The sequence below is a fragment of the Tigriopus californicus genome, chromosome 8 (genome assembly GCF_007210705.1).
Source record: "Tigriopus californicus strain San Diego chromosome 8, Tcal_SD_v2.1, whole genome shotgun sequence".
In the NCBI taxonomy this organism is placed as follows: domain Eukaryota; kingdom Metazoa; phylum Arthropoda; class Copepoda; order Harpacticoida; family Harpacticidae; genus Tigriopus; species Tigriopus californicus.
In genome coordinates this window covers 10,003,997-10,022,408 of record NC_081447.1, presented here as the reverse complement: position 1 = coordinate 10,022,408, position 18,412 = coordinate 10,003,997, and the positions used below count along the sequence as shown (strand labels likewise).

General features: G+C 41.0%; 3 protein-coding genes across 4 annotated transcripts; 1 reads left to right on the top strand and 2 right to left on the bottom strand.

The window, feature by feature from the left end:
• Positions 1-293: 293 nt before the first annotated feature.
• Positions 294-7,085, bottom strand: LOC131884469 (uncharacterized). Of its 2 annotated transcripts, none has more exons than XM_059232261.1 (5): positions 6,768-7,085; positions 6,438-6,500; positions 1,976-2,422; positions 1,543-1,907; positions 294-681 (listed from the first exon to the last, which is right to left on the bottom strand). In XM_059232261.1, exons 2-4 carry the CDS (start codon positions 6,448-6,450, stop codon positions 1,804-1,806), a joined length of 564 nt encoding a protein of 187 aa, XP_059088244.1. In that variant the 5' UTR covers positions 6,451-6,500; positions 6,768-7,085; the 3' UTR covers positions 294-681; positions 1,543-1,803. The 2 variants fall into 2 exon arrangements, with proteins under 2 accessions (XP_059088244.1, XP_059088243.1); XM_059232260.1 differs by having other exon boundaries at positions 6,417-6,500; positions 6,768-6,944.
• A 462-nt stretch (positions 7,086-7,547) lies between these two features.
• Positions 7,548-10,938, bottom strand: LOC131884465 (eukaryotic translation initiation factor 5B-like). Its single transcript, XM_059232255.1, has 8 exons — positions 10,438-10,938; positions 9,871-10,032; positions 9,607-9,797; positions 9,292-9,517; positions 9,038-9,221; positions 8,465-8,691; positions 8,162-8,391; positions 7,548-7,718 (listed from the first exon to the last, which is right to left on the bottom strand). Exons 1-8 carry the CDS (start codon positions 10,747-10,749, stop codon positions 7,691-7,693), a joined length of 1,560 nt encoding a protein of 519 aa, XP_059088238.1. The 5' UTR covers positions 10,750-10,938; the 3' UTR covers positions 7,548-7,690.
• Positions 10,939-16,627: 5,689 nt separating this feature from the next.
• On the top strand, positions 16,628-18,412 carry LOC131884466 (acyl-coenzyme A diphosphatase FITM2-like). Its single transcript, XM_059232257.1, has one exon. It carries the CDS (start codon positions 16,792-16,794, stop codon positions 18,079-18,081), a length of 1,290 nt encoding a protein of 429 aa, XP_059088240.1. The 5' UTR covers positions 16,628-16,791; the 3' UTR covers positions 18,082-18,412.

Below are 18,412 nucleotides of genomic sequence, written 5' to 3'. Positions count from 1 at the left end.
AAAAAAATAAACTTAATTCGAGCGACCTAAATGTTAAGTAAGTATTCGATGAATACAATGGTTCTATATTAATGAAGCGTCTCTTGAAAATGGTAATACTGAGCACTCTTTTCGTGTTATGTCAATTAGGTTTGTCCCTGTTCGAAATGTTCTTATTTGAATAGGGCATAAAAATCTCATGATCTCGGACAGGTTTCGTCTTAGGCAAAGTAACTAGAAAAATAGGTTTGGAAATGATTCAGGATGGGCAAAAAGTATCCTCTTACTACGAGAACAAATGATGGAAGCAAATCTTGGGCAAGGCATTTTCTTTATGTGAAAACTAATGATTGATGTGACATTTTTTTCTCTTCCCACAAGTAAAGGTACTTAGATTAAGTATCTGCAGGTATGATATACTTGTATACTTGGTGCACTCGTATTTGTCGTTCATGTGATCTGATATTTTAGGGCTATTCAGAACGATCCAATTTGGATCTGGCAAGGGCGTCCTCGAAGAATAAAGATTCGTAATCTGGAGGTTTGTCCTCTTCACAAATTTCAATTTCAGGCTCGATGTCAATCTTGACGTCGGTCGAATCCGATGCGTTTCCACTTCGAGATTCTGAAGGCAATGTTAATGCGGAAGGTGATTGAGCGGAGACAGGGCCAGATCCCACAACGTCCTCATACTTCGGAGGTCTGAAAGAATCGAATGAGAACGATAAAGAAACCCTGAAAATTCCTCAAGGAAAAGAAACCAGATCTGTAAAAATTTATTGTATCTTCAGGTTTGTTCTTTCAAAAAACAGAACAAAACTTACCTCAGTTTTGCACAAAACAAGGAAGCGAATCGGCATCCTTTACATACAATTGTTTGGAAATAAAACTGCTAACGGTTCAGACAAAATTTGGACTAACAGTTGTACTTCAGATTGGAACCGCAAAGTGCGAATAATGAGTTCCCATGCTAAACAAGCTTTGACATTGTTAAATAACAACTTAGAAATAGCTGTACTTTAGTTTATAACGAAATACGCTCTATCACTATTTGTGCTCAACCTATACCAATCCTTGCCCATGTTGGGCCTCCATTTTATGTTGGCGATTAATTTCCTTAGTCGATAATTTGTGATGTTGGAATTAAATGCTCCTTGAATTGACTGTAATGACCTACTCAAAGATAAAGCCATTTGAAAAGGCGAAAATGTAAAGAACCATTCTGACAAAAATGAAAATAAATCTTCAAAACCTTCTGATGATCTGATGCTTGATTGCACTCTGTTTCAGCCATGCCAGAGGACATCACTTCAAAGGCGTGAGATAAAAATACAGTGAAATGGACCTTTGGGGGTCATCATTTACGGAATAATTATGAAATACTCGTCAACATATGAGAATGAAATTTCAACAAGCAAGTGAGGGGTTATATGCCTTAATGTATTCTTTAATGTTTCATTCCAACGAAATTCCATTCGGCGAGGTGCATATTCGCTTTGCTTATTTCTTACACATTGGTTCAATATAATTTGAATTCATATATAAAAGTACGTAGGAACTTACGGATAGTCAGCGGCTGCATTAGCGTTAGTTGATGGCAGCCCTTGCCTTAGACGTGCGGCTCTCCGATTCTGTTCCATGTTGGAACAAATTTCTTGGACCGTCTCCACTCGGGCCCGCTCGACTTCCGATTGGGCATAGTTCTGACCGACTTCTTCCAGCCACGCCTTCAGAAGCCAAACTCTGAGAAATCGGAGAAACAGCAGCACCCCGAAGAACACGACGATCCACGCCAAATAAATGACGATCGGAGATCTCGGCATCTTATGTGGGAGCTTGTGTTCGTTTTGTTGGATCTAAATCACTCGCCGCTGAGCGGTCCTCTCCCGGAAATAGACTCTCGTAGGTAGGTGGGGCCTCAACTTCACCTGTAAAATAGAAAGGCGTTAGCTAGCTGATTCTTATTGAATCTGGCCGGCGTTCGGATCTTTCTTACCAGTCTCAGGAGACTTAGGTATTGGTCCCGCGATATTTCTTTGATCGGAGGTAATTTGGTCGTATCGAGGAGGATTATCAGGAATGTTCAAGTTGTTGGATATGGAATAGGGCAGGTGTCTTGAATTGGGTCGGTTCGTTTCGGACGCCACGGAATAGGTCGCTCGTGGAGGTCGCGAATACAGGTCGTCATAGGCCTCTCGTTGAGTTGGTCGGGGAATGGTTCCCACTCGGCGATTCGTTTGGGTTGGCAGACCCGGTTGGTGAACCACCCTCGACGGATGCGCTCCTACCCGCGGTTCACAAGCTTCGGTAAGGGCGTTGGGGTTGAAGATGTCAGATAAGGAGAGAAGAAAGGACTTGATGCACTTCAAGAGGAGCACGATGAGGATGAAAATGAACAACCAAAGAAGAAGGGTCCAACTGGCGCGCCAGGATGCAAATAAAACTGCAAAAGATCATGGGAAAAGTTAGGGCGAAGTTTTGGTCAAACGGGTAAGTCTCATGCATGTTAACAATGGTATTGCGATTATCAAATCCTATATTTCAAGGCCAGTTTAAATAATGTTGCGAGTCTAGTGGAATATTGGTTGGCCGTAAACTCAATATCATTTGTAGTGTTACTCAAAAATTACGATTAGCATTGACAGAAATTACACAATATTAGCGACCAAGAAGGCACAAAATGAAAATCCCCATGCAAACATGCCTTTCAATGAGGAACAATTGTCTCATCGAAAAGTCCTTTTATTTAAGAGAACGATTATAGAAAGGGTCACTTTTTACATCAGGAGTGCCACGCGGCCAAGCCAAAAAGGGAGGAGAACTGAGCTAAGTAAATAAAAAAGAATGAGGGCAGGAATAAGGGCAACAGGAACAGGTCATATGTTCTGAATTCTATCGTTTCTATTACCTAGGTGATATTGAATGCAATCAATTTGCAACTGGCGATAGCAATTTCACAAATGTTCTGTTTTATTTATCAAATACAAGTGGCTGATTCACACACCCTAGACAATATTTAAAGGAATTATGTTCTGTTCCTTAGCCATCAGGGTGTTCGAGCAAAAATAATCTTCTCGAAATACTTGCACCACGGGAAAGCCAATAATAAATGATTGCACTTTAGCCGCGTATTAGCTATTTCATTTGGGGTGCAATAAATCTCACATAAATGTATTCTCTCAAGGCCTCTAGCCAAATATTCGCAGCGAATATGTTGGTGTTGATCCCGTAGCAGGACTGAAGTCAGACTTGGGCAAGCTCTTGACCAATATTCCTGATAAACCCTACATTCAAATGCTAGCCAATTCGTTGGCGAATAAAACATTATATGAATTTAAATAAGATAAATAACTCTTTCAACTCGATCTGTTGGAGATCACATTCACAGTAGCGGTAAGGAAGTCCGCAAAAAGGGGGAAAAACTGTCCACCATCTACGCAGGGTTGAGGGGCATTTTTAGGGCTTGCATTATCATTCAGGACTCAAATTTAGCCCATCTTTGTTGCTAAGGATGAGCACATTTATAAACAAAACTGTATTATTGAACCCATTTATGTTTTGAATAAATGACCATTTCTCATTAGCCAGTACCAGGGCTCGGAACAATACTTGATGGAAACGGCAAAAAAAAACTTTTAAAAAATATTTGTCAATTTTTTTATTTGCAAGAGTGATATGTTGACTGGAAAAATGATTTTAATAGTGGAAATTTCCTACGTTGTTCTTTTTACAATTTACAGGGTTTCTTAGACGGGGCCCACTTTTAGCATTCTTGAAACCCAACTTTTATTTTCATGCATAAACACAGCTTAAAACAATTATTTTGAAGGTGTTTTCAAAAGCCAAGAATTCTTGGCGTTTTTGCAGTGTTCCTGGTAATTGGTTTTGGCAGCAGGTAAAAGCACTGAATGTTGCATTGAGACCAAACTTGATGAAAACAGTTTTTAATGTAGAAATTAGAGTAGCTAAAGGTTGTTTGATGTGAACTGCAGTTTCGTAAACAAATTGCAACGTATTCAATGCGGTGAATTATCACTAGAGGGCGGACTTGAAATTGATTTGCACGTAGAGCAGCAATTCGCGAGCACTTTTCGTAACCGGTTTTCTTCTTTGGATAGATCAGGCCATCCACAATGACCAAAACCAATTGCTCATTTGTAACCCTCTTTGATTTCTGCTCAACGGGCAAACCACTTTCAAATCCGATCTCTAATCAGCATCATTGGAGTAGTAAGCTTGAAGTGCACCCAATCTTTAGGTATCATCAACTTGAGGTGAAAGTTCAGTGCCAGAACAGATGCCCAGTCTATTTAGCTCTTGCTTTGGTGTAAGCCATGTCGAGGTTATTATCTAATATAGAAATATGTTCAACACTTCAAAGAGTTAATCTCCATTCTGTGTGACGTCCAAAGACTAACTCCGATGTAATGACGTTAAAGAAACGCGATTCAGGCTGCAAGACAAAACTAATCCTCATTGATCCAATGTCAGGATTTCAAAAGCAAACTATTTTTAACATAAGTTAGCCTATCTGCATTCTACATGACTCAATCTTTTTTCTAGCCATAAGCATCAAAATAATTTTCCCACCACTAAAAAACAACAGAATTATGTTTTTCCCCATATGCTCCAAAGAATTGAAAGACTATTTTCAAGCAAAAGAGTTGTTCATACAATCGTTGGTCATTTCATTGCCCACGGTTTACGAAATAAGAACAAATCTAAATCAGAAGCACGGAAAAGAATATTTTGCTCAAATACCCTGCGTTATTTACAAATATCAACGGAGGACAATTTTGTAAGTCATGGTACCTAATTAATATCTGGGATGAATATTTCCTCTTACGTTTTAAAACTGGAATTGATAACCTCAATCTTGCACATGCTTGAAATTCTGGTTAATGAAGCCTACAACACAAGGGGTTCGTATTGGATCAGGAATGGAGAACAATCAGCGTATATTTATCGTTAACCTGAATTCTTAAACAGTATTTGCTTGCAGCTTGTCACAACTTCGGCTGACTTCCTTCTTCCTCCATCTTTTTCACGAGCTTTGATTAGCCATAGATAGCTAGTGATATCTAAAAACGAGTTTCTAAACAAATTTGGTGAATGACGCACACTAAATGCTGAGTTGAGACTTATAAATGCAAGATGTTAAACATTGCAAACGACATTTTCTCACCTGTTTTAGTTGATAACTTACGAGTGAAAGTTACGGTTGAAAGCTTACACGGAAATAGATCTTGCATGTGGTAATTTCGACTGCAGAATATTTTTGCTTGGTCTCATGTTTATAACTTTTTCCAAACATTGAAAACAAGCTCGAAACGAAGCTTGTAAAACCTGCTCGCAAATTATCCTGAATATGTCCAATGAACGATTTGCATACCCATGATTTGAGCTCAAATGAGATGTTAACAAAGCAAAGTCGAAAAAACTGTGGAACAAAAAGAAGGGACACAAGAGCGTACTTTAAGGCCCGGGACGGGGACTGTTCTATATTCAATTTTCTTGTTTTTCGCATGTCAAGTAACTAGCACTTATCTGATCTTGAATAATAATACATTTTGCATATAGCCATTTCGTCTAGAGGTGGAATGTATCACGATGCAAAGTTGTTCCCATTGTTATGAGCATTAAGTATGTTCTTAATTGCATTTTCGTCAATTTATTCGTTTCGTATTTTTTCTCTTCTTGTTTATCCTTGCATTTTATTTCATAGAAAGCGCTTTAAAACTGGTATGATTTGATAACTACATAAAGCTTCATGCGACCGAACGTGGTGGCTTATAGTTGGCTTATTATTCATTGGTTTGTTCAGAGATCGTAGGAACGACAGATATTCTTCATATTTCGTGTCCCAAAGTAATCAAAAAATGGAAAGAAATACTTGGTACTTTCATCTATTCTATTCCATAATAACTTTTATTGTAACTCTCAGTCATTTCAATGCAAAAAAGTATATAAAAGTGAGTGTATAGTGACATGCAAAAATAAATTAAAGAATCTTTGCTTAAACAGTTGTCTAGATTGCAATATCACAGAAATACGTAGGGAGAGGTAAATGATGAAAGTCTAACTTATTGCAATAAAGCTACATTTGAATCAAAGCAAGAGGACGAGTTCCTTTATTGGTTTTTTTTGCACTCTTACCTGGTGCCCAAGCTATCAATTTTCCTCCGTATGTGTCAGCAAATCAATCCCATTCTAGCCAACAATTAGGTCTCTATCCAACCCTTTCTTTCTTGCGTTTGCAAATAATATTGAGTTGAACACTCCGAAGCATTTGACTGCTTCATCAAATTTGAGGCTCATTAAAGCCTTAGTATTAACTAGCATTTGTCTAGAACCTGTTCAGACTGATTCAAAAGGCGGCCTTGTTGGCCGGCCTTGCCTGCATGCTGAACATTTGTTAAAAGCAACTCAGTACTCACCAATTCCAGGTATGCCCTTGCCAGCTCTAAACATGGCACTGGTAGAATGGTACCAAAATGACTGGTAAGTTCCACATCTTCAGCCTGTAAAGAAGGGGAACAATGTGCGTGTATCTCCGGACCACCGCTACCCTTTAATATAGACAAGTGGCTATATGATATATCTTTGAAGGATCCACGTTTATGCAACCAATTTCCTTTTTTCTTATTCAGGATAGCCGTCGAAGTACGACGAGTTGCTGAATACTAGTCTCTTCTGAATACTACTCGTCCTGACGTGTTTTGATGGACAACGTAATATGTATTCGTTACGTGCTCGATCGTGTTTGAGTAATGAATTAGGAAACTGACCTCTCGTCCGCCAATGGTTGGTTTCCACAATACTGATCCCCAACGTTATGTTGTTAACGTCTCGTCTGGTTAAATCCGTTAATGAATTATGACTATTTTCTCCATTTGATTGTACTGTATTCTTGTTTTCATTCAGCTGTCTTTCTCGGTGTTTCTCTGCTCGGTGGACCTCGTCGGTGGGGTTTCTGCATGCATGCACGACGTCCACTGACGGGCCCGCTCCTTCCACGACTACCTTCTAGGCTTCTACTACGATTCGTATCAGACGGCATAGCTAGTAGTGTTGTTGCCGTTGTTGTCGTTCTTCTCCTTCTTCGTCAACGTCGTCTTCTTGGGCCTCGGGAGTCCTCCCCGTCGTTCCTTCGTCCTAGAACTAATTTGAAAGCCAGGTCGTCGATCCGGTTCAGAGAGGCCCAATGGGCCCAAAGTGTCGATGAGTGCCTGAGCCAACAACAGCCAAAGAGCTCCGATAAGAGGCCTAAGAGGCCTAAGAGAGGCTATCTATAAGTACCATTGCCAGCAAGCCCCACCTCAACCCGGGAAGAGCAAGACTTGACGCCTTGGTGGGTGCTGACTAAATTGTACTCATGAGCTGCTAACTCATTGTCGGTTCTTTTAGAATTTCTTAGATTTTTCCGGGTTCCAAACATTCCAGAGCAATCAGAAATTCAAGGATACACCGTATCAAATCACGACTCGAGGAAATCTGAAGCAAGATATCACTTGGGATTGTTCTTTACATACATCAGTATCGTCGGTAGGGGTTGCTGGGTCGTACTATTCGAGATGATAACGTTTATTTTGCAGCGAAAGAAAAAAAACATGAGCGAACATACACTGACATTTTAGTAGCAAATACTTTTCAGTCCATAAGACCAAACTAGGGCTACTATACAACCCTAAGCATACTTGATGAGATCGGTTTAGTCATCCATTCCTTCATAGGTGGTTCTGAAAGAAAAAGGTCAAATAACGGGTAGGAATATGGTTATTGTAAGGCTCTGCCTTCAAGCACAACGTTTACTTGATTGTTAATGATGAACATGATGGATTTCACTTAGATTTATAAACCTAGTTCGTGCTCCTAAATTCAAACCGATTTCAACGCAAGCTTCCGTGATTGTTTTTTCCCTAAGTGAACGATTCCGTTGTCATGGCAAATTTTCGAGCAATATGGGTAAACTTAAAGAGCAAGATATATTTTTTTCAATAATATACCTTACAAAAAAACAGGGACACACATTAAAGCTCTGTATTAAAGGAGCAATAAATATTAACTTTTAGTTTCTACTTATCACATTGATTCTTCAAGCACTCAATTTCGAAAAAAGGAGGTCTTCCCGATTCAATTGTATTTTTCCGTTGCTCTCAATTTTGAAACGGATAAAACTCACCGGAACCCATTGTTACGACGCCCAATGCGCGAACCTGTTGCAGCGAAGGCCAATCTAGCTACTTTTTTAGGAGCTTCACGCAATCTCTTTTCTTCCACTAGAGATTCTTTTTCCCACTTCTTCATGAACTTTTCGATCATTTCCTCGTCATCTAAATGCTCCTCTGGTTCCCAAGTATCATCAGATGGGCCACAGCCTTTCCAACGGATTAAAAACTCGCGTTTGTCGTTCTAGGGAAGATTGATAGATTTGGAATTGCAAGAAAACGAGTCCCCGAGTGGGAGGATTGCTCAATCTCTTTACCTTTTTCAGGAACCTGACGTCAATGATCCTTTGAACTTCAAAGTGTCCATCTTCTTGTTGTGCTCTTTCTCTTGCTTCATCTTCCAAGCGTTTCTTTTCCTCTTCCCGTTCGAATTGATCAATTAGATCTTGACAACCTTCCACATTTTCTTCGGGTTCCCATTGGGGTTTCTTCCAACCTTCGAACTTCACCAGGTACAAAGTCTCACCGTTTCGCTCTCGAATGCCTAGAGTAATGAAACGTTCCTTCGTCAAAAGACACTTCATTTCACAAGGAGCCAGGGCTTCAACTGGTCATTGCTTTAATCTGAGACGTGGTGTAGTGGTTAGTCCAGTTTCCTAAAATGAGAGACGTCTCCGGTTCGAATCCCCTCCCCGACCTTTCTCAAAGAAACTTTCAGACGCTAACCACGCCCACAGACAGAGAACCCATCTGATACGGAGAATCTGATAAAACCAATCTGATAAAGTGTTTATCGGAACTTTATACGGATGATGTGATGGCTAGCTTCGCTAGCCGGGCGGGGTTCACCTCTCCGACCCTAGCACCCCAAATACAATGAAAATACAAACCTTTTATAGCTTCGACTTCATAATTTTCTTTCTTTTGAATTTTTCTCTTAGGTTTCAAGGCTTTTTCTGCAGCCTTCCTCTCTTCTTCCAATTGCCTTTTAAGTCGTAATTCTTCCAATTCTTCGAGATGACGAGCTCGGTCTTCATCGCGCTCGGTGATAGGAGCTGTGTACTCCTTTTCATCCTGTTGAACAAAAACCACAATGATTCTCCTTGCAAAATTCGGATCAAGAGAGTTTTGTAAAATGATTTACCTCATCGACATCATCTTTGGGCAATTTGTTGCGTCTCTTCTTCCTTTTCACTTTCATTCCGGGCACGGTGAATCGTCCCCGAAATCCAGTTCCTTTAACTCGGATGATTTCTCCGGCATCGATGGCTTTCATCAGAGTTTTTTTGATCCTCCCGTCGTAGGTTTTCATATTCAAGGTCCAATTCATGGAGATGGTCTCCTTAATCGAACCCAAGGTGGAGCCTTTTCTATGGGCACAAAAGAATCCATTAAAGTCGTACAAAACCGAGCTCTTTCAATGTTGTTTTGAAACATGTATAACTGAGGATATGCTTACTTGGGATTATCTTTAAGTGCTTTAATACAATCGATGATCATTTCTTTGAGCGGAGGGTGGGAGGATTTAGCAGGCGATTTTTGGGGCGATTTGCCCTTCTGATAGCCCATGGGCGGGCGTCCGCGTCCCCGAGGAGCCACATCTTCTTCCGAATCAGAATCGTCCATACTCTCTGATTCTGATTCTGATTGCTAAAGACGATTAAAATAGACGCACTTTGAATGAGGCCGGGTCTCAACATTATCAGATGGGAGCGTTTCAGACCTCAAACTCATCGGAATCGACTTCATCGTAGCCGTAGGAGATTCGCTTTTTGGCTCGCCCTCCCGATCGAGGGGTGTTTGTGGGAGTGGAAGCAGTTTGGAACTTGCGTTTGGAAGCCGGTGTTTTTGAAGGCGAGATTTTGTTCCGGGGATTCTTCGACACCTAGGGAGATAAAACATTGTGTGATATCAACCGAGATAAGTCAAGGCAGTTTCGTGACTAATACTACTAAGAGTTACGCTGAAGCAGTCAGTGGTTAGTTAATATTCATTGAAGGTGACAGGAGCGATAACTGACCTTGGTCCCAAAAATATACAGAAATCGAGTTGAAAACACATTTTAGCACCGGCGAAAATTGTCACTTTTTACTTGACCCAAACAAATCACATTGAAAGTTTCCGACAAAATGGATTAAAATTTCGTCGTCCAGTTGGTATCTTGACCCTTAAAATGAAAATTCAAATGATTTTCAGTGAATCTAAAATTCGTCAAGTAAGAAACCCTTAAGCCGGTTAATAAAGGGTGAAGGTTTAAAAATTATGTAGCATCGTCTACGTATGTTCTAACCTTCTTTTTTGGTGTGACTGTTTTAGAAGCCGCTGGTTTAGCGGGCGTGGCCTTTTTCGGCGTCTCTTTCTTGGGCCGACCTCTTTTAGGCTTGTCTTTGGGCGACATCTTTCGCTTTTTGAGCGGGGATCGTTTATTCACAAGAAAGTCGTCGTCGTCGTCGTCGTCGTCGTCGTCGTCGCCATTGCCATTCTCTAGATCATCGTCATCATGACGGTCGTTCGAATCCGAATCCGAATTGGCCTTCTCCGACCGTTGATTGTCATCTTCGGATTCCTCGGATTCCTCCCGATAAAAAGCTTTTCGTACCATATTCTCCAGTTACACGGCTCTCACGTGGTCCAGCAATTGGTCAATGGATTCCAGGGCAAGTGGGATGGGCACGTGAGGCACGTGAGGCACTTGAGACACGTGGGACACGGGCTGGGACAGAAGGGCGGGTAGAGTTTAACGATTATAGCGGACCCAGATTTCAAGCCAGTAACAACATTGGCAACACTGACATCCAGTGATTCCGTTCGAGTCTCCCTGATCCTGGGGGGATTCTTATCCAACAGCGTCTTTTGTTTGGGTCAGATCAGGAATGTGAAGTGAAAAGTGGCCATCGGCATCGGGACAAAAATAATTGCCCAATGAATGGTATGACATTGTCGGTCATAGGTTGACATGGTTGGATGAACTTCAGGGCCCCAAGCAAGGTCGGCTAATATTCTATGGTGGACTCGCAAAGCAATTTTATGATTGCTGTCGTGAGCCTGACAGCTCGATGCCCTAGAATGGCAGTCCTGTGGGGCGATGTGCATTTTTCCTCTGGCCGAATTGGCCATGTCTTACTTAGGCTGGCCGATGACTCTCTCTTTGGAGACTTCACCGACCTCATCACCCTTGCGAATTTGGATGCGTACGGGACGTACGGGACTCAAAAGGAATTGATAGGAAACATTTTAAGCAAGGCTTTCTAAAACCAAAGGGTGTCTATCACAAATGAGACTAGACCCGGACTTCTAGAGATGTTGACTCAGACTGTGAACGGAAGCGAAAAGTGATTATGTCCTCAACCGTTCGCTTTATTCCAAGTAGGCACTACTGATGGGATCAAATAAATAATCACGGGAGATGGCGACTAGGGCTACCAATTTACATTTTCATTGGCATATGGCATCACTAGCGGAACATTGGAAACCCGTTAGTTAGTCACAAAAAGTAACTCTGATTTTTTTTCGCTCAAACCATGGTTGCTTTTATGGTCAAACCTAGCCTTTAACTTCTTGATGGAAAGGGTTGGCTTGGACTTTCCTAGCTTTCGGGCAATCCTGATTTTGAAAATTTATTTGATCCCATCACTACTAAGCACATCAAACGACCAGAAGACCATGTCGAATTAGAGATGAACTTGGCCAAGTTTGAGCTTGGGGAACTCGAGAGATATGTCCAAGGTTGTTTTGTAAACAACGCATAAAATTCGCACTTTCGGCCTTCTCTTGTTCAGCTATATATGCTTTTGACAATATATCTTTGAAACGAACCACTTTACAAGTAAATGGCATAAAAAATGACCCACCTTTATTTGAGGAAATTTACATGCCTTAATTCATTACATTAATTCGAAAAACAGCTCGGAGGTGACTGGTAGTCTGAACGTAAGCCAAACTGATATTACAGGAGAAATGAAAAAGTGTAGATTTTTTAAGGGAATCTGCTATAACCATAGAAAATATATGGGTACGTCCACTACTCCATCTATCACTGGTATTTGTAGAATTAAAACAGGGGAAGATGAATTTCTTCATATTATTGATGGGTTCCCAACGTTGCTATTTCACATTTTCACAAGCCTTCAGTAACAGCACATGGGGTGCAGAACTAACCTCCACCTCCGAACCTTCCATTTTTGCCCAAATACGCCAATTATCTAAAACCAAAAAAAGACTTACAACTACCAATTTCAAGCTGGAAAAGTGAGGAAATTAGGCATTACTTGTATCTCCAAGTCTCCATGGGCGTTGCCTGTTCATGTGGTTATAAAAGCAGACGAATCTTAGTGACCATGGGGCAATTTCCAGACACTATATGTGGTAACCAATTATGCCCAGTAAGTAATGATCCATGTTGGGGATTTTAACGTCAATTGGGGAAGGGAACATTTCTAAGATTTATGTGGCAAGAGGCCATCATCAAATTTCAATGGCCAAGGAGGACATGCCAATGACCATGGTAATCACTTCATTTGGCCCTAATAACTTTTTGCGAATGCCTACTAACTTTCCAACGTGTGATGGATGACGTACTTCACAGATGGCCTTTCCTATTTGTATACTTGGATGCTACTCTTGGATAGGTAACCCTTCCGCACCTGAACATTTAGAACTTCTCAAGCAAGTTTTTCAAGCTCTCCAAGATGCCAGGGGTGGTCTTTTTAGTTACGTGATTCTCAAAATCAAGTTCCGAATTCATGGAGCCACTAAGTTTGTCTGCTTTGGTTGAAACTGAGTAGTGCCAGAGAAGTCGATCAGCCCGACACCCTGCTGCCTAACTACCAAAATGTGTTCAAAACAAAGCCTCAAGTGGCTTGGTTGGAGTGACTTTCTCTGATCTGACAAGCCCTCTAGTTTTCATGCATCAATATAAAAGCGGTGCATAAGAAATAGATTAGTAACACTAAGTTTTGTTGCACATATTGCGCATATTGAAGGAATGGCAAATTTTGAAAATGCGATTTTACTGCTCCTCTGTGTGATCTTCAATCCTCTCAAGCAATAGTCTTTGCCTTTGTATTACTTCTCCTCATCAAGTTTTTAACATAAACGTCTTCAAAGTAAAGTTTTTCATAGTAGCTCCCAGGTCTAGACTCTTCTCACACCTCTCACACCGCTGGTTCCAACAGGTTTGAAGATTTTGGATCAATTAAAATGCTTTAGGTTTCTTACTTCTTTTGAAGGGTTTCCGCATTGAATAAGAATGCCCACGTCTTTTGGCGAATTCAGAAATGCTGTGAAAATGTATGCAATAAGTCTGCCTCAAATATGTCAATGGGGGTAATCTTAAAATAGTATGACCATGGAGGAGGGATGAAGATTCAATAACCAGGCCAATCCAAACGGTGGTCAATGTCCAAAAGGTGCAGATTTATTTTTTTTACCTCATTGGCTATTTCTCAGTTTTTTTTTGCATATTTGACGTGTTTCATCTTATTTGCACTTTTATTTGCATTATGAGCATTATTTGACCAAAAATGATTTGAAGCAAGTAGAAAAGCTGGTCTCAAAATCAAGTCAAGTGTCAGTTGACTCTTTGGCAAAAACCAACCTCCACTAACTAAAAAAAATCTCTTTGAGCCACCTTCCCCACCCACTGATCCCTACATTCAGTCATCAACATCCCCCTCCTTTCACAAGATGCCATAAGTCACCTGGCCCACAGAGCTCATCAAGGAGCTAGGTGAGCCTGTTGCGTGGTCTTACAACAAGCAAACACAAGACTCCATATTGTACTGTCAAATTGGCTTTCTCAAACGGTTTTGTCAACAATAATAAACAAGCCAAAATAAAGATTGAAGATGCCTCTCACGATCTAAAGCATTTTTACAGCAACTTTTATTTGCTAAGGTTCAACAATATCAAAACAAAATGTCAAAAAAAATGGGAAACAAACATGCTTCTAGCTCAATTGGCTTGCCGCCTTCGTCTTGTTCGTCAACTGTTTGGTGATCTGACTTAGATGAAGATTGTGCGTGGTACAAATAAGAAGGTAACCTACCTCATTGGTTCAAACGCCTTTTATCTTAAATTTAGGTTGTTTGAAGGTTTTGAGGAGCTAAAACTTCATAGAATTTGGCATTTAGTAGTTTGTAAGGCATGACGCAAGATGAAGTGAACAAATGCACTAGATAACAGTTTAATGATTCAACAGGTATCCTTTTTAGTAAAAAATCAAATCAAGAAATAAAGTTTTACTTGATTTGGGGATGTCATTTCGGTAGGGATTTCACAAAATCCCTCATGAGCTTTTCAAAATCATCTTTGTCGTTTGTCTTTCTCATTCCATCTGGCGTGCCCAAAACCAACCCTTTGGAGTTTCTGACGATTGTCATGAGGCGTGAATCGACTCAGTATTTGGTGACCTCGAGTGCTAGGGAACGACGTGGCACCGATAAACGATAAATTGAGTGGCACAGCCAAAGGTTCCCTTAAGCCCCCCCCCCTGGTGTCTAGCAAGTCACACTCTGCAACCAAGTCGTTCACTGCATGTAGGTTAGCCTGTATTCGGAGAACACCCCGTCTATTACCGGTCATGAGGAGGGAGCATGTTGTCTTTAAAACAACATGCAGCGTGTCCCTGCCCGCATTGCCCGAACGACCATCATTCGTTCTGAATTGACCAAATATGGAGAGACCCATAGACTGAGAGACTCTATAAGATTATCGACATTATTATTCCTTGCACAAATGGTTCCGCTTGTTTTCGTTCAATCCATGTCAAGAGCTTTTTTAGGCAAAGTAATTTATGGGTTATTGGGCCGTTAAAATTACACCATTTTAAAATGTAATGGGATTGCTGTTCCTTTTTAAAAAAAAATAGACCGAATTGTTGTAGTTTCGTAATAATCCCCCTGACCAAAGGAACTTCTTCATTAAAAATTAGTCATTCTTGCATAAGCTTATGCATAAGAGTATAGTCTGCTCTACAAAAGGTAAGCAATGATCACACAATATCAAAAAAGAGTCAAAATTAGAACCATACTTGTAAAAAAGCCATTGAAACTGGCTAAGAAAATTGAAAATGTATTTTTGGAACTGAACTCGCCCATAAATATCCAAAAGAGCTAGTTTTAGTTGGAACCATGCCCTGAATTGTTTGGTGATTTTCCCAAGTTCTAAATTATCATGCCAAAACGCAACAGCAAGCTAATCGCTTCCTACCAGAAATAAAACTTCTTATCCAATTGAGAACCTTGCCTTGGATCCCAATGTCTTGAAGTTTATTCAACAAAAGGCCACGATCCACTTTATCCAAGGCCTTAGCAAAATCAAGATGGACAACATCAACTGAATCGCGTCTTCCAGTCCCTCAATGACCTGTTCTATATGCTCAATCAGTTGGTAACCGTGCTAAAATGTGCTCGGAACCCGTGCTGGCTAGGGGGAAGGACTTCATTGACCTCAAGAAATTCAACAAGTTTGGACTTCATGATCTTCTCAAACACCTTTGCAATATTCGAAGTGAGAGAAATAGGCCTCTAGTTACTAAAAATATCTCCCTTCTTCTTTGGATTGGAAGTTTCAACATCTGAGTAGTTTGATAAGACCCAGAAATGTTATCAATAATACACGCACTGCAAGTCAAAAAAGACCTCCTGAATGAACCAATGTACTCTCCTTTTTCAAGTGATTTGTCTCAATGGAAGCCTTAATCCTTATTTGATTCAATTCCAACTCTCTTTTTAGACCGTGCTCCGCCTTGTGGAACACATTCAGGGATTGCTAAAGTGGAATAAACTTTCTCAAAAACTAGAATTATTTTGTCTAAGGGTACATCTATGGACGATTCCTTTTTCAGCATTGAAATATGATCAAGCTCCGCTGACCTTTCTATAATCAACGGCCAACAAACTTGAACTTAGCCAGACCGACCTTTTTGGCCGGTCTTACTCTTGAGCACGCCGGCTTTTGAGCAATGGTTGACCCTATCTCGAGAACATGATGATCGGATAGATTACTAAGTGTTAGTTCCAGAATACGGACACTTTATCTACAATATTCAATTCTGCTTTTTTGATGTTACGATTCTAATTCCAAACAAGTATTTAACGATAATGAAATATAACTAGCTGCCAGAAGATAACAGTCATTAAGAACTCATTTTATGGTCACCAGTTGTTGTTTCAGGAATACTTTCCACATATTTAGTTTAACCAATCTGGCTATGTTCAGTTCAGCTTCTAATTGTAATAGCATGTGTGATCACTAAACATAAAAATCTATATCTCTATTTTTGACACTTTTTTGACACTTTTACACGATACGAATGCCTACTATAGCCTCCAAGAAATCCCAAGTGGTACAATGTGATCGACAATTGAAATAAAAACATGGATAAGGCGCTTAGCAGGTATTCTTACTTATTTAAATAGAACTACCTTTTCTACCTTTTGGAGTCCTGTAGTCAGCTGGTCAGGCAGCTTAAGCTTGGCATCGTGCATCAGACCATGTTCTCAAAACCGGCCTCGTTGAGGCAGAAAAAAGCCCTGGCACAGTTCCAAATCTTTTATCCAAGTAACGTCGGGATGGCAAACACTCTTTCCATTCCAATCAGTGGCTTGTTTGTGATTTTCACACTGTTTTTCGTAATTAACCTATGGCCATTAAGAAGATAACTTCTGCCCCAAAGGTGAAAACGGGAGCAGCCCTCAAATTTCGACCTCCTTTAGAGAAAGGACGGGCCTCAGCCACAGGCACAAGACCCGTAGCCGATGCGGCTTCTGTCAAACATATCGTGGGCATGATGGTTGTTCATTTGGCCCGAAAAATCATGTACGGCGTAGACGTGTCTCATAAGGTGGGACTCTACATTTTCGGCGTGATGGTGTTGAGTGTGGTGGGTGATTTCTCCAAGTCCTCCGCCAACTACATGGCCAATCCGAAGAACTTTTTAAACATGTACTTTGTGAAGTTCGGCTGGGGCTGGACATTACTGATTGTCGGGCTGTTCGTTTTCGTCACTAGTTACACGTACAGTTGCGGAAATGCCAATGTGATCAAGAACCAATTCATGCGCTTAATCATCGCCAGCAGTCTCTGGTACGGAGTGACCGCGTTATTCATTCTGGTTGAGGAGAACTCGGGTATTTGCAATGTGACCAAGTTCCTGAACCGAGAAGAATGTATTTCCGGTGGATTTCGTTGGAAGGGATTTGACGTCTCCGGACATTGCTTCCTCTTGGTTTTCAGCAATTTGATTCTCATCGAAGAGGGTAAAGCCTACCTCGGGTGGGAAAAGATCAAAGACATGATCAGAAACGAAGAGTACCGACGGCTCAATCCCGACTACGGCAGCCCCACGGCACCTGTGGACACGGAGTCCCCCACCGTGCTGGGCAAGCTCAAGTTAACAGAGTTTCTGTACTTGAGAACCAATTACATCAAATACACCCAGCCGGTCCGATGTCTATTTGTGATGATGGGGGCTTTTGTCATGCTGTGGGATGTGATGTTAGTATGTACGGCGTTATATTTCCACATCATGATCGAAAAGGTGATGGCTACCTTGGTGGCCATCTTGATCTGGTTCGTGTTGTATCGCGGGATCTACATTCACCCATGGTCGCCGGGCCTTCCTGGAGAGGGGCCCTTTAAATACATCACTTTCAAGTTAAAGCAACAGAGTGGCCCAGATCGAGCAGAATCTTTTCGTCGACGAGAAAGACCCAAGAAAAGCGCCCGAGATGACATGCCCATGTTCATGGGAATGCCTCTTTATGGAGCCAACAAAAGAGACTTGAACATGATGGACTTGAGTGTGACGGAGGACTCGGGGGCCGCCGCGTCCTTGATAGATAGTAATGCCGTTCAGCGACCATTGGGTCGAAGAAGCCGCTCGCAATCGTCCTCAAAAGCCAATAAATTGTCGTTGAATGCGAAGTATTAGGAATTTCATGATTGGCTATGTTCATATGTGCCTATGTCACGTTGAATGTTGCTCAATCAATGCTAAATGCCAAATGCTAAAACGGAACGTTTTCCTTGGTTACCGAACCCATCCCTTCCCGAAGTGCCAGAAAATATGACTGTTCTTGTGTGACTGAAGGAAAGGCAAACATGCGCTAAGCGTAAGGAAGGTATGAATGGCATCGACCCTCCTCCAAAATAAAGTTTGCATTCACATGGATACCTAAAAGAATGTCACGTAACCGAGATGGTTATACTTCCTTCCCAACTCTGTCTTTGTTGTTGAATACATTTTTCAAAGGATTTTCTCA